At 36.7% G+C, this 16,612-nt stretch overlaps 1 protein-coding gene across 1 annotated transcript; it reads right to left on the bottom strand.

Moving 5' to 3' along the window:
- Positions 1-5,659: 5,659 nt before the first annotated feature.
- LOC132106649 (phosducin-like) lies at positions 5,660-9,972 on the bottom strand. Its single transcript, XM_059512541.1, has 3 exons — positions 9,809-9,972; positions 8,238-8,386; positions 5,660-7,619 (listed from the first exon to the last, which is right to left on the bottom strand). Exons 1-3 carry the CDS (start codon positions 9,855-9,857, stop codon positions 7,104-7,106), a joined length of 714 nt encoding a protein of 237 aa, XP_059368524.1. The 5' UTR covers positions 9,858-9,972; the 3' UTR covers positions 5,660-7,103.
- Positions 9,973-16,612: the final 6,640 nt, after the last annotated feature.

Below are 16,612 nucleotides of genomic sequence, written 5' to 3'. Positions count from 1 at the left end.
TCCGGAAAAATATCATGTGGTGTGTTCTGCCGAATGTTCAGCAGTTCATCCCTGGTGAAACTGATCGTGTTTGTTAAACAAAAAAACAGGAAAAACGAACAAAAACAGTACAAACACTGGAGAGCCAAGCACTGAAGCAGCCATGTGCGGCGCCATCTTGGATCTTCATTTTTAGTAAAACATATAACCTGAGTCTTAGCCACAGATAATCTAAAGCTCCAGTTATTTGCCCACCCCTCCACTTCATCTACTGCTTTTTGAATACTTTGTGTTACACATGCAATATAACGTCCTCTTTTCCAAATTGCCCCGTCATCCGCAAATAATGCTCTTCCTACATCACCTTAAATTACAAAAAAACATCATTTATCATAATATTAAATAAAACTGGACTGCATACACTTCCTTGAGGAGTTCCGTTCTCTATCTTGTATGTCTCTGAATACTCTACTCCTATCCTAACTTGAATTGTTCTTTCAAGAAGAAAATCCATAATCCAATTATACATCTTTCCTCCAATTCCCATACTTTTAATTTTTATTAAAAGTCCCTCTTTCCAAAGCATATCATAAGCTTTCTCGATGTCGAAAAACACCCCTACCATTACTTCTTTATTAGCCTGAGCTTTCCTGATATCTGCTTCTAGGCTTAACACAGCGTCCATAGAATTCCGACCTGCCCTAAATCCACTTTGGTATGGTGACATAAGTCCTTTAACTTCCAATATATAATTTAGTCTACGTACAATCATTTTCCATCAGCTTACATAAATTAGAAGTTAATGCAATTGGCCTATAATTAATTGGATTAGCTTTGTCCTTTCCAGGTTTGCCTATGGGTATTATTATTCCATCCTTCCATGAAGAAGGAAGCTTTCCTGCATTCCAGATCTTACTGAATAAATTTAAAACCACTTTCAATGATCTATCTGATAAATGTTGAATCATTACATAACAAATATCGTCTCTTCCAGGAGATGTATGTTTGACTCCTCCTAAAGCCATCTTTAATTCATAAATAATAAAATCTGCATCTAAGGTGTCTCCAGTAGGGTTCCTTTTCATCAACACGTCTGGATGCTGACTCTTATTCTTATTTCTATTCTTTTTAATATCCTCTGTTACATTATCGTCACTATGGACTTTAACAAATACTTTAGCTAGCATTTCAGCCTTTTCTTTATCTGCCACAGCCATTTTTCCTACATAATTTTTTAAAACTGGCATATCGTGATTTCTATATATTCCTCCCATTTTTCTAATATCCTCTGCGTCAAACCTAAACGTGCTTATTACCATTTCCTGTTGTTAAAAAACCGCCCGTCAGGTGGCGCTGAGTAGCTTGTCTTTTATTTTACTGTCTATGGCTTATACCCATAGACATCCTATATGATGTCTATGCTTATCCCAACCAAATCGCCAAGAACCGCTTTAGAAATTCAAGTAATTTTAGAGATATTTGTACACTATAACATTATAATCGTTTAAACGTCTTCAAATTCCAAAACGCGTATTAATGAAATACAAAAGAAAATTGATATTGTAGGTTCTAGCACGTTCTAGTAATTACAAACGACTGTGATTGGTCGAGGCTGACTGGCGATGAAAAAAGTAACGATTATGTACATTCATAGAAACAAAACAAAGCTATTAAGTATGATGTATATTCATAAAGAGGCAGCTTGGTTCTTGCAAATAAGCGGACACAAGAGGGAGATGTCGTATCATACATGCACTGTCGACTCGATTCAGAGTGAGAGGGATGCCAAGACCGCGTTTTTACCACGGGTTTAAGTGACCCCTATAACGCGATATTTAGCCCCTAAAATGCGAATTTTTCTATGGGAAGCCCAGAAAACCAAAACTGTATTTTAAACCGCGAATTATTTATTCGAATTATAGCGGGGATCCTCCTTAAAGCCTGATTGGGCTTGTTTTGAGTAGCAATTGGGCGGGTTTTGTTGAGAAAACCTGGCAACCCTGATGGATGGTTGAATAAAAGTGTGACGTGACGTGGGCAATCTTTTTCCTTAGTTTGACATTTTTTTGTTAGTTTTGTTATATCACAAAACTTGGAATATTTGTAATGCAATCTTTTTATTTCTCAGTACTCTGCTCACTGTCCAAAAGTTTGGATGATTATCTCATTAAAACATTCCAGAAAAATCATTTCCAAAAGGAAAACTTTTTTCTTGTTTATTTATGGATTGATTTAAGTCAATAATAATAATGTGTACAGTTATAATTATTTTTTGTTTGTAATTGTTACATAGTTTATTTGATTCAGTTTTTTATAATTTGTATTAATATGGCCTTATGTTACAGTTTTCTCTGTAAAAAATAAGTTGATAAGAGGTAACTGAACCATAGTTATGTGTGTTGGTTTTACCTTTGTCTCATTTCTACTTGGCTCATATTATCCCATACAGTCTTGGCATTCATTTGATGAATAGCATTACCCGCCTTTGCCTTCTCTTTTTCTTGCTTTTATTCTCTAACAGCTTTCCATTCCTTCGACCAGTCATAACACATATCAATGTGACCACAGATTAATTAGCAATATGGAATTTTCAATTGGAGCAAAAAACATATAATAGTTATGAATGCCGTCAGTTGCCCCTCAGGCACTGGATATTATTTACAGTAAGACTGTCTGTATGGAGAGATAGTTTAACCTCCGGTAACCTCGCCTCTTTTGCTATGCAGCCTTAACCTTGAATCCGCCAAGCAATGCTCTCTCTTTCACCTCTTCCAAACGTCAACACACTCTAGAAAACAAAGACCCGTGGGAATGTCTCAAGAATTCGCACACCTCATTTCATGTTTAGAAAATGCTTTGTCTTTTTTTGTTACTTGCTCAGTCTAAGTGACGTGACATTCAGCCATGGTGACCCATACTCAGAATTCGTGCTCTGCATTTAACCCATCCAAAGTGCACACACACAGAGCAGTGAACACACACCGACACACACACACTGTGAACACACACCCGGAGCAGTGGGCAGCCATTTATGCTGCGGCGCCCAGGGAGCAGTTGGGGGTTCGATGCCTTGCTCAAGGGCACCTAAGTCATGGTATTGAGGGTGGAGAGAGCACTGTACATGCACTCCCCCCACCCACAATTCCTGCCGGCCCAAGACTCGAACTCTCAACCTTTCAATTGCAAGTCCAACTCTCTAACCATTAGACCACGACTTCCTATAGGGGTCAATGGATTAAAAATAACTGCATAAAAAATTATTAATGTAAAGTGTTGCTTTTTGATGATCCAATCAGTGTTTCAGAGCAATTGGTGGTTAAACATGGAGTATAGTTTCCTGTTTTCAACATTCAAATAAGGCAATAATTGACCTTGAGTATATGCATGTGTGGTAAATGTAAATTTTCACGTGTATGGAATTTTTATTCTGTGATTTATAATTTGTTTTTTTTTCCCAAATCCTGGTTTCCATAGTGACATTTGGGAAAAACACACTTCAATACTACACCTTTGCGTGACAAAGCTACATAGAATGTTGAGTAAGTAGAGTGTAGGAGGTTTTAAAGTATGTGTTTGTGTGGGTGGGTGGGTGAATGCTTCTGTAATTTTCAACACAAAGCAGTGTTAAGAAGCCCTGTGACCTCATATCCCCTCCATATCAGCCCTGACCCCACCTCCATCCAGTCCTTCACCTATGGTCCAATTTACACTTGAAATTAACATCTATCATGTCTGTCCACCCACTAACTCATGTGTCCAACGTCACTCCCAGATGGCCTTTGCAACACATTATACTCAGAGCTCAGGAAACCGTTTAATGTACAGTCATTTAGTTGGTCTCTTTTTTTTCTGGACATTTTGGCTTATTTGAAACTGTATTATACTCTCTTCTATTATAATACATGAAACATTTGTTTTCTTTCTGGCCCAATTCTACAATGTTTTGTTTTACTGTATTTGTTTCATTCACATGCACAATTCATTTTTTCGGAGGTTGCCATACAAACTATATATGTAAGTGTGTAAGATACTGTAGATATAAGTTATATCTCAGGCCAGTTGCCTCTACATTAAGACTGTGTCTTAAGAGCTAGTCTGACCAACTAGCAGATGGTGGAATGAACTTGGGCTAATCTATGTTTTTATATTTAAAAAAATTATGACCAGCCTTACAGACAGAAAAATAGATGTCTAACTTGTAAGACTAGTCTAAGCCTTTTATGCAACCGACCACTGTTATAATCAAATTCTTTTTAACATTTTTATTATATTTTGTTTTTATATTTAAATTTTGAATACTACAGAGGCCAGTATAATACCTTTATATGTATAACTCATATAGATATATATATATAATTTTTTTTTAATCTATCTGAGCTATGAACCCGTGACAGCATGTCTTAGGAATTAAGTCCAGGCGAGGACTTGGCTGTTTGGGCTACTCCTTCACACATGCAGAGAGGATGGAGGCAAATGTGGTATCAGGTGCAGATGTTGTCAGAACATGTTTGCGTGGAGTGCAGACGACTTCGTCGCACGATATAGCAAGAGCTCGGTGTGAGACACACAAAACATTACTACAAAATCACCAAACCCTTCAGGCCCTCAGTGGGTGTGCCTGCATGACTTTGCCCTCAAGAGAAAATATGTTACTCTCAAATTGGTTTGCATGTCTTTTTCAAATATGAACAGATGAAAAAATTCCTTCACGACCCCACAAGCTGATACAGTTTTTTGCAATTGCTGTTGAACTTGTTTTGAACTATGGTGAGATTAAAAACTTAGTTCTGGGTGAGGTAACAATCAGGGCCAATTTATAGGATTCAAGAAGTAATATAGCCTGTATGTATCAGTACTGCATGTTCAAATTAAGTGGGTCATTTAAAATAGCTAAACATTAATTGTTGGATTAGAGCCAAAATATCCTGCATGAAGACAAAGGCTCCAGCAGGGACAGCCTGTATTTTGACACTGAACACTCAACAAGATCTTGGATTTAAATCCAGTAATAAGATTCCAGACTAAGCTGATCAAAAAAAAGATCAGATACGCCACTCATAAAAGCATGACAACATGGGGTATAGCCACTTAATGCACTGATTAAGCTTACTGATGACATGATAGTGATATAATGTTTATTTATAACTGTATTTGACTGCACCTTCAAGACAATATCAGATTTTAATCCACTCTAACAAGAGGGTATCACTGCAAAGCCCTAGCCAGGAACAGTAGCATGTCTTTTGCTGGCTCACTTCTTCATAACCCATGGTTCATCAGGAGATCGGCTAAATCTTGATCATTGCCCCATACTGTGCATCTCAACTCAAAGGAAGATTCTCATAAATACATAATTATAACATGTCAAGTTAAAGCGAAATTATTGGAAAATGAACAAATGTGTAATAAGTATCTATTCTTTTAATGCAATGGAACTTTTGAACCCGCAGGTCACGGTAAAGTCAGTGGCAGAGATTGCATTTAAGCAAGTACCGTCTTGCTTTTAAAACCACATTAAAGGAAGGTGGAAATTCTCTGGAATTTCACTTTATTACTCTCTTGATTGATTCTGTTCTTCAAATGCTTTCTTCAAGGGTGAAATATAATTTGTGTGCAAGTGGAGCATGTGTCTAAGTAATAGTTTTTTTTTTTTTTTTTTACTAAATGCAGACGGGAAATATTCAGTGTTTCCATATATGCATTTATTTATGTATGCCTAAAAATACAGTTGACATAAAATATCCTTGTTTATGAAAAATTCCAGCCAAACTAATTTACAGTAAGACAGCTTGTACATGCAAACCAAAAATTAGGTAACAGCCATCCCCACCACAAAATCAAATTTAACTAAGGATTCTGCTTATCTTGAACCTCACAAAATTTATATGCACCGAAAATCATAAAGGTGATCATGCACAGATTTAAGGAATAGTTTACCCCCAAAAAGAAAAACTGTTGAAATAGTACTCACCCTCAGGTCATCTAAGATGGAGAGGAGTCTGTTTCTTCAACAGAACAGATTTGGAGAAATTTGATTTAGCATGTCATCACTTGCTCACCAATGGATCCTCTGCAATGAATGGGTGCCATCAGAATGAGAGTCCAAACAGCTAAAAAGAACATAACAATAATCCACACAACTCCAACAGTCCATCAATTAATGCCTTGTGAAGTGAAAACTGACATGTTTGTAATGAGCAAATCCATCATTAAGGCATTTTATCCTTATAATTGCTTTTTCCAGTGAAAAGTCATCTTTTATGAATCAGGAGAGAAATATTCATAGATCAAGCACTGTTTATAAGCATAAACTGTCAAAAGAGTTCAAAACAAATGTGACTTATAATTATGATGATGTTTTGTGATTTTTGATGTGAAAACACAAGGGATGGATTTTTTCACTGAAGGAAGCATTTTTATGGATTATCTATTCGTATTTTGGCTGGAAGCAATGGTTCAAAGTTTAAATGCCTTGAATTATTTCTTACAAACATGTAGCATTTTGCTTCAAAAGACACTAATTAACTGACTGCAGTAGTGTGAATTACTGGATTCTTGTGATGTTTTTGCCAGCCGCTTGGACTCTCATTCTGACGGCACCCAATCACTGCAAAGGATTCATTTGTTAGCAAGTGTTAAATTTCTCCAAATCTTTTCTAATAAAGAAACAAATTACATCTTGGATGGCAAGAGGGTTAGTATATTTTCACAAATTTTTAATTTTGGGGCGAACTATTCATTTAAGAAGAACTGATCATGGACCATTCTCATTTGCATCATCTTTGGCTGCATACTATCACATGTACAATATGTGCATTAGTATTCCACATGACACTAATTCATTGTAATCTATTTCATATTCATGCAGTTGTCTATTTGTTTATATGAGAAAACATGATAGTTGAATATCTCATTATCTTTCTCAGCTTTATTCCATTTTATGTTGTAATGTACAAAACATTTAGTAGTTTTCTCTCCTGTGCTCAAAGAGATCTTTACCCTGAGCTGCATGTGCACATGGAAGCATCATGTTAGCTGGAAGAATAATGAAACTTATTCTTGTCATATTCAGAAAAACATTCTTCCCATTCATTTCATCCATTCTTACTCTCTGCCATCTTTCATCACTCCACGTCTGCTTCATCCTCATCAGCTCCAGGGCCACATTCCTTCTCTGGCAGCAGTCCATACTCATTGAGGAAGGCCTCTACATCGGTAGCAAAAAACTCCTCGCTGAAATGCTGCGTAACAGCCAGGAAGTTTCCCAGAAGCTCTCCAGCCTTGTACACTAACAAAGCGGGCAGCACGTCATCTGAGAAACGCTCACCAGCTCCAGTGGTGGCGGCGCTAATGCGGCAGAATTTAACACTGGGATATTCGGTGGCCAGGCAATCCATGCAACTGTTAAGCACCTCGCACCCCTGCACTCCATCTTTAAAGATGTGCACCACCACCACTGTGAGCCGGTGCTCCTTCTCAATGACCTCCAGGAAGGCCTCGCCACTGTCAAGGTCATACACACCCTCAAATTTGGGCCCGAAGCTCAGGCGCTCGTGCATCTCCTGCATGCATTGCTTGCGGTACTTACGCAGACTTTTCTCATCATCTTCTTTTATCAGCTCATACTCCTGAGCGCTCATCTGGGAAGTGAAAAAGAAGCAGGAAAATTTAAAGATTTTAAGGCCAATATAGATTTTTGGGAGAGACAACTGCATTTAAATTTGGAAGTTAATCCATTACATCATGTTTGATGTCAAAGACCCGCCAAATATGACCTCTTTTGAGGAACCCCTTCCTAGAATAAAGTGTAAAAACCAATTTATACGTTGTGAGAAAAATATTATGCATGATGTAAAGAAAATACATTGGTTCTGAAATTAAACTGGTCTTTATATGGTCATTGTACTGAATATTTGATAAATATTTCAACTAATGTGATAATATAAAAAAAGGAAAAAAAAATCACATTTTATAAAAAATATTTTTTACCCCTATGTAGCCCATTGGGGATCACTGGACCTCAGTTTGCAACTTCTAAATTCTTTATGTACGTACAAAATACACAAATTAACACAATAACTACAGTATAGCAATGTTTTAATACAGTTTGGTATTAGTTACTTTTGACCAAAGTATTATTATGCATAGAGACTTCCTATCCATCTTTGGAATGCACATTTTACAGCCTGATTAAGAAAAGCATTGTTTTTCTTCAAAGAGCTCATTTTTATTTTGAAATTATGGTCAAAAGAGGCAACCTTGCGATTGATTCCACCCACACAGGAGTCTCTGGGTTTGTGGGGGGATGACATCTGTCTTAGAAGCTCTCTCTTGTTGGGAGGCAGAGCCTCCTGGTCCATGCTCTCCAGTTTAAATTTACGCCAGTCATTGATGACACCCTTTGGTCCTAGAGATACCATAAGTGAATGAATAGATGAGTGAATTACATCAATACATATACTGTAAAAACGTATTGCTTCTATTAATCACAACTTAAAATTTAACATTTGAATAAGTAATGATGTTTTGTTTGAAGTTTGTAGTTTACTTAAAATTAAAAGTTCAGTTTAGTTTAGTTAAGTTGGATATTTAAGTTCAACAAATTGAATCGTAACAAATTTAAGCTGTTATAATTAATTGCAGCAAGCAACCATAAGTCAAAAGACAAGCAATAACCTACCGTAGTTAGTTAACTTTCGCAGTGGATGATATCAGTTCAGGTCAGACATATTTTATAGAAATCTATCTCTTATTTGACTTATATTGGGGAAATTAGCATATGTCCAGACAATGATGTTGTTTCAAATTTTGTCCAATAATTAAAATTATAATCAGGCCTCAGAAGTTCCTGGTTCCTATCTCAAGGTTAAATGTGTTTCCTTCATTTCTTCACAAGAACACCAAGTTGTTCACAACGGGAAGCTGGCAACTAATGTAAGGGTTCAGGCTTCGACCAACTCCTTTGACCTAAAAGAGTTCCTTGAAGAACCCCTGAATTAATTTCAATCATCCAACAGCACATTCAAACGTTCATGCACATGGTTCTCTAAGGTTGGTAAATTGTCAAGTGACATGCAGGCAAACAAATAAAATTTTTATTGTTTTCTAGTAATTTAATGATTTAATTAATTCATTAATTGCTTTTCATCAATTTGCAAACTCGTCTGGGAAACCTTTCCGTCTTCATTCTGCATGTTCTTAATACATTAGATCACTTTCCTATATCAGCGGTCCCCAAACTTTTTAGCACCAAGGACCGGTTTAATGTCAGACAATATTTTCACGGACCGGGCATTAAGGTGTGAAGGATAAATACAACAAAATAAAATGATACGACTGGCATAAAAACTGTGGTATATTGTAAATATAACAATAAACATGAATCCACTGTGTATTCGTGTGCAACTTTATTAGCAGCGTCCTCGTAACATCGCGCCAACATAACATGAATAATATATAATGAGCGAGTACATCATAAATCCATTTTCCAAACCGTGTTTTTGTCTTATACTTAATCACTATGGTACACCTATAATAAGTGTTTATATACGGACTATTTTAGTCTGGTTGGGGTCGGCAACACTGCAGAGTATCACAGTACCTGTGTGACTCGCCATAGATGTAAACAGAGAGAAGTAGCTCCGGCTACAATGTTCTTCCGCCAGACGCGAGCGCCAAAAGTTACCAACTGCAGCTTTAATGTAAGTTATTTATTCTTTCTTGAGCGGCCTGGTACCAAATGACGGTCCACGGCCCGGGGGTTGGGGACCGCTGTCCTATATGACCCATTCATTTTACAGTCTCACAAAACAATAAGAACCCTACTGACCTGTGTGAGTGACAGCCGCTGGTTCCTCATCTGTGATTCTGTCAGACATTTTTATTTGTTGATTATCTGTTGAAAAAGGTCAAATGTTCATCTCATCTATAGATGTCCACATAAATTAAATTCTCCCAATGGTTTCAGCAAAAGTAACAAAAGCGGTATATCTGTATATCTCTGAACGACTACCCAGTTTTAAACAAATTTCATTCGAACAAGGTATAGCATCAAAACTTAATTGAAATGTTAGCACGTGGACAGTGTCTCTGTGTTGTTGTAGCCTACCCAATCGCTCTTTCTTGGAAGATATTAGGTTTATTAAGAGTAAGAAGATCAGATTACGCCTTGATCCAATTTAGGACAAGTGGCCATCGTCGATATGATGTCATGGAATGACAATTCAACTGTCCTCAAATAATTTACAATATGCATAAATTTCCATTTCAACCCAGACACTTTAATTCGGCTTAAGTCAGTTGAGTTATCATGCTTTTTAATGCACATCTCTTTGATTCTATTTGATTCTACAAGCAATACCGCTGCAATTGCATAAAACTATTACCATCTTAATGCCAACTTTAAAATCAACAATGCAGAACATATTTGGTTGCATTAAACTGGTCTTTTTCATATGAGGTTGAGACTGAGATCAGATAAAGCTCATGCTGCAGCAGATTAGCAGTTTAATACCAGACCTCAGAGTCTTCACTTTGCCCTGCTAGTCTCTGGCCTCAGACCTCCTTCATTGTACCTTTCACTGCCCTCAGTAAATCACTGACCGCTAATTGAGATTACAGCTATGATGCAATGCATCAGCTCAGATTGCAACCAGTTAAATCCTATATGACAACTTTGTAGGTTGCCTTAGTTTTCTTTGTCATTTCTTTAAAATGTTGATGTTTGGTTTGTGCACAGAGATTACTGTTACTGTACGCTTATTGTTTGAGAAAAAAATACTCTTTTAGTTCCTTTGAGTCTTTATTCGTTCATCAGTCTTTTTGAATGTTTTTCATTCAGTCTGATCTGAATCTTGAAGTCTTGTTGAATCATGCAAAATGATAAACATGGCATGTTTTGCATAGTTTTCTGAGATAAATATACCGAAGACAACACTACCGCTATCTACAGTCTTAACAAACCATTTCAAGCTAAACACAAACCAACTTAAAGGTTTGATTTTGGTTCATAGAAAAACAGGAATTATGCTTTCACTTTAGCATGCAAATCAAGTCAAAGTAGACTTTGTTTCACGCAATCCATTCATCTGTAACATCACAGCTCATCAAAAGTATAATCAGCACATTAAATTAAACTAGTTAAATTAACTAGTAAATTAGTTATCACTGTGACTCACTTAAAGCTGTAAAACAGAAAAAAAACAGGAAAAGATGCATCTAAGAATGAAGCTGAATAGACTTTAGGCTTTTGTTCAATAACACTGTGACTCACATAAAGTTGTAAAACAGACCAAACAGGAAAAGATGCATTTATCTATTAAGTTGCCTGCTCACCTTTTTTAAGGTCCGAATACGTTCCCTCAGTGAGCTGTTAAGTTGTGACTATCACCATTAGCTTGTCCTTCATGCTTTTTTGAGTGTGCATGGGGAGGGCGCAAAAAAGCTTTCTTAAGTAAAGACACATCGGGCAACTCTGTGCTCCTATGCAGAAATAGCACAAGGCACTTAAGAGGATTTAAGTGCAGTGATTAGACACTATTCAGAACACAACCAAAGACAAAGGTACCATAGCTGTGAGAGGAGAGTGGTATACACGATACAGAGAACATGTGATGTGGGGAAGATGGGGATAATAGTTGAAAAATGTATGCTAACACTGAAGAAAAAAGTTTTGGTTTCTGACAAGCTACATCAGATATCAATGCTTGCAGAACCATTTATGTGAAGAGATTTGTGCAGCGTTAAACTGGCTAACAGTAAACTAAATCTTTAGGCTGTATGGCTAATGATTTAAGTGTTTTTCTGTGCATAAATGTAAAGTTCAGACTGAGTCAGCGTGTAACTCAGCAGTTGGTAAAAAGAATATCATTGGCATCTGATGGATGTATATATTAACATATTGCAGTTTTTATTGAAATATGCATTGTAGTTACTAAATCCAGAAGGGGTGGAGAGATGGAGAGATAAATTAAGAGAATCTGAGTATGGGAAAGAGACGGAGACAGAGAAAGAGAAAGAGAAAGAGAAAGAATGGAGAGTGATGAGATAAAGCAGCGCTGATCGTTCTGGCTCAGTGAATGTAAATGCACAGATGGTACATACAGGATTGACCTCATTAGTGTGAAAACACTCATCTTTTCAGCCTAACTATTCCTCGCTTTTTCCTTCCTGCATATATCCTGACAACACAAACACAAACAAAAAAGATTTACTTAAATTAACCCATCACTAATATGACATCGTTTTACAACCTGAATTCCAGAAAAGTTGGGACGTTTTTTAAATTTTAATAAAATGAAAACTAAAAGACTTTCAAATCACATGAGCCAATATTTTATTCACAATAGAACATAGATAACATAGCAAATGTTTAAACTGAGAAAGTTTACAATTTTATGCACAAAATGAGCTCATTTCAATTTTGATTTCTGCTACAGGTCTCAAAATAGTTAGGACGGGGCATGTTTACCATGGTGTAGCATCTCCTTTTCTTTTCAAAACAGTTTGAAGACGTCTGGGCATTGAGGCTATGAGTTGCTGGAGTTTTGCTGTTGGAATTTGGTCCCATTCTTGCCTTATATAGATTTCCAGCTGCTGAAGAGTTCGTGGTCATCTTTGACGTATTTTTCGTTTAATGATGCGCCAAATGTTCTCTATAGGTGAAAGATCTGGACTGCAGGCAGGCCAGGTTAGCACCCGGACTCTTCTACGACGAAGCCATGCTGTTGTTATAGCTGCAGTATGTGGTTTTGCATTGTCCTGCTGAAATAAACAAGGCCTTCCCTGAAATAGACGTTGTTTGGAGGGAAGCATATGTTGCTCTAAAACCTTTATATACCTTTCAGCATTCACAGAGCCTTCCAAAACATGCAAGCTGCCCATACCGTATGCACTTATGCACCCCCATACCATCAGAGATGCTGGCTTTTGAACTGAACGCTGAAAACATGCTGGAAGGTCTCCCTCCTCTTTAGCCCGGAGGACACGGCGTCCGTGATTTCCAACAAGAATGTCAAATTTGGACTCGTCTGACCATAAAACACTATTCCACTTTGAAATAGTCCATTTTAAATGAGCCTTGGCCCACAGGACACGACGGCGCTTCTGGACCATGTTCACATATGGCTTCCTTTTTGCATTATAGAGCTTTAGTTGGCATCTGCTGATGGCACGGCGGATTGTGTTTACCAACAGTGGTTTCTGAAAGTATTCCTGGGCCCATTTAGTAATGTCATTGACACAATCATGCCGATGAGTGATGCAGTGTCGTCTGAGAGCCCGAAGACCACGGGCATCCAATAAAGGTCTCCGGCCTTGTCCCTTACGCACAGAGATTTCTCCAGTTTCTCTGAATCTTTTGATGATGTTATGCACTGTAGATGATGAGATTTGCAAAGCCTTTGCAATTTGACGTTGAGGAACATTGTTTTTAAAGTTTTCCACAATTTTTTTACGCAGTCTTTCACAGATTGGAGAGCCTCTGCCCATCTTTACTTCTGAGAGACTCTGCTTCTCTAAGACAAAGCTTTTATAGCTAATCATGTTACAGACCTGATATCAATTAACTTAATTAATCACTAGATGTTCTCCCAGCTGAATCTTTTCAAAACTGCTTGCTTTTTTAGCCATTTGTTGCCCCCGTGCCAACTTTTTTGAGACCTGTAGCAGGCATTAAATTTTAAATGAGCTAATTAAGTGGATAAAAGTGTAAAATATCTCAGTTTAAACATTTGCTACGTTATCTATGTTCTATTGTGAATAAAATATTGGCTCATGTGATTTGAAATTCCTTTAGTTTTCATTTTATTAAAATTTAAAAAACATCCCAACTTTTCCGGAATTCGGGTTGTACAAACATACATTAAAAAACATTAATTTTCCTTATAAAAAAACAAACAAACAAACAACAAAATATGATATGTACGTTTTCATATTTTATGAATTCAGTAAAATACACAGATTTAATAAAATGTGAAAATTGTGTTGAGGCATTATTTTGAAAAATGACAAGTCATGAATTTACATGTTGCTCAAAAATTGTAAACATTTCAGTCTGATACAGTTCAGTGATTTTGGCCATAAAAATCTGTCAAATGGGTGAAGAAGCACTGTATATTTCTCATTTGTTGGAACCTAATGCTGACTATCTAGAAAGCTAAAAGTTGTGGTAAGGTTTTATTATGGTGTAGTAGCATGGCACAACATGACTTCATACATTGTATGACTCAAGCTTTGTTTTTATACAATTCACAATGTGGAGGTATAAGACTTGGAATAACTGTATAACTGTACGGCGTGAGTCAACAGAGAAATAGGATTCTGTTTTAATCAAAAATGGTGCAATGCAATGTGATACTATATGTTCTTGCCTTTCTGTATTTGCTTTTTTGTAGTGACATTACTGCTAATAAAAGAGTGGTTTGACAAACCTGAGGTGTGGGAGGTGAACTGTCAGTTATTAGTCATGTGAGGTAAAAGCGAATGTATTTTCCCTGCTCATGGATACACACCCATATCGGGATCACCAGCAGGTGAGTGTGCGCCTCTAAGTAGTTCAAACGGATTGTCATTGTAACTGGGTGTGGTGCAAATGTAGGTAAAACCCCATTAGGATTCCTATCAGGGATTGCCATGGCACCATCATAACAACACAGATTTGTGACCACAGGTTTCAGGTGATACTTGCATTATTTAGCAAAACTATTCTAGGCTTCTGCTTTTGAAGAAACAAAACCAAACAAAAGAAAAAAACGTAACATAGTAGTCTTTTCTACAAAGCATAGAGACTGCACGAAGGTTAGCATACTTTTGAGAGATAAATAAGATTGCCAATTTCAGTCACTTTTTTGTCTTAACAGGACTCTGGATTAAGAAATATACAAATGAATCTCAATATACAGCATACAGCACAAAAATATTATATTGTCTTGTCTCCCATGAACTTTTCCTTTTTGAGAGAACTATCCCTTTAAAAATGATTCAGTATGTGCTCTCTTTTGAAACAATCGACAGGAAACACTCCCATAGCCCTTCTTCACGTATTTACATGTAAACTAAAGTCAGTATGCGCTTCAAAACATAGACTCGTTTTAAGAATATTAAGATTTATGAAAACCACTGACTAAGAGCTTGATGACCACAGTGGAGTTTTTATTTTTTACCGAATGAAGCTTCATCACAATGACCCACAGATTTAGTTATACCTCTCTGTCCCATCATAGACCTACACTTCATTTACAGTGAACAGGAAGTATCTAAAAGTCAGTGATTACTTTAAAGTTAAGCAGCCAGAATTCATCAAGGGCTGTTCATTTCCACAGGTCAGAGTAAGATAACACTCATTTATGCACGCTAGTATGTGTTTGATAATATGTGTCTATAGCAGACCCATGCTGGCTGAACGGTTTTACAAATCTCATCTCTACCAGGAAATTATGTGCACTAACTCACCATCTCTCTATTAGCTTTCCATTTCTCATAGACAAACAAAAAAATACTGATGAAGTGATGGAGAAACAACGTCATGGATGTCATGGTTTGAAGGACGTGATGCTCTGTGGACATTAAATATATATAATAAATAAAAATTATTTTTAATTCATTTGTTGTCATTGTAAAAAAATAATTTCTTTGAAATTTATTCCATTTTAAATTTCCATTAAATTTAAGTATGACATTAATAATAAAAAGTTATTCTTTTTCACACATTCAACTGTACATTACACACAACATTCAGCAAACATGATTTCTTGATTATGCCTTAAATTTTGTGCATATGTTGAAGGGGTCATATGATGCAATTTCAATTTATTCTTTCTCTTTGGAGTGTTACAAGCTCTTGGTTCATGAAGAAGATCTGTAAAGCTGCAAAGACTAAAGTGTCAAATCCAAAGATATATTCTTTATAAAAGTTAAGAGTCAGCCACGCCCCATTAAAACGGCTTATTCTAACACGCCCCACATCTCTAAGCCAAAATGTTCACACAAAGAAAGAAGCCGTAACTTTTATTTTCTCTATTACTGCTGCTGCCATGTTGTCTAGATGCTGTGTGTTTCATTGTGAAAGCGAAACTACTTTATTTGGCCTTCCAAAGAGGACATGATTAGAAATCGGTGGTTAAGTTGTATTTCAACACTATAAAGTTCTATAAAGTTGGGCAGTTCAAACTTTGCAAGGACAGTCTGGTGCTTCTGACTTACAACCTGTAAGTACGTTTTTCATATTTAAATAATTTGCCAATAATGATTCAAATGCGAGTTTTGGGCAGTAGAGTAGGCTTGTTGTTGGTTGTTTCTCAGATCACAAATGCAAACATTTTATGTTTAAGCAGTGTGATACGCAATGCAAAGCGTAAAAAGACAGCATAAGTCATTATAATCAGTAATTATGTTCCCACTGGATTCAACAAATGCCTCGTTTGTAATGGCCGTTATTGGTTTTGTCTCATCTAGTTATGTCCGGATTACGAACAAATCTTTCTTCTTAGTGAACCGTTCGAACCAGTTCACTAAATTGAACTGAATCGTTTAAAACAGTTTGCGTCTCCAGTTTACACTAATCCACATATTACTTAAGTTATTCGGTATATAAATGTGCCTTACACTCCCTCTCCCTCTAAATAAACCAACATCC

The sequence above is a fragment of the Carassius carassius genome, chromosome 27 (genome assembly GCF_963082965.1).
Source record: "Carassius carassius chromosome 27, fCarCar2.1, whole genome shotgun sequence".
NCBI classification, from domain to species: domain Eukaryota; kingdom Metazoa; phylum Chordata; class Actinopteri; order Cypriniformes; family Cyprinidae; genus Carassius; species Carassius carassius.
The sequence above is the reverse complement of the archived record's forward strand: the minus strand, read 5'-3'. Positions and strand labels throughout refer to the sequence as shown.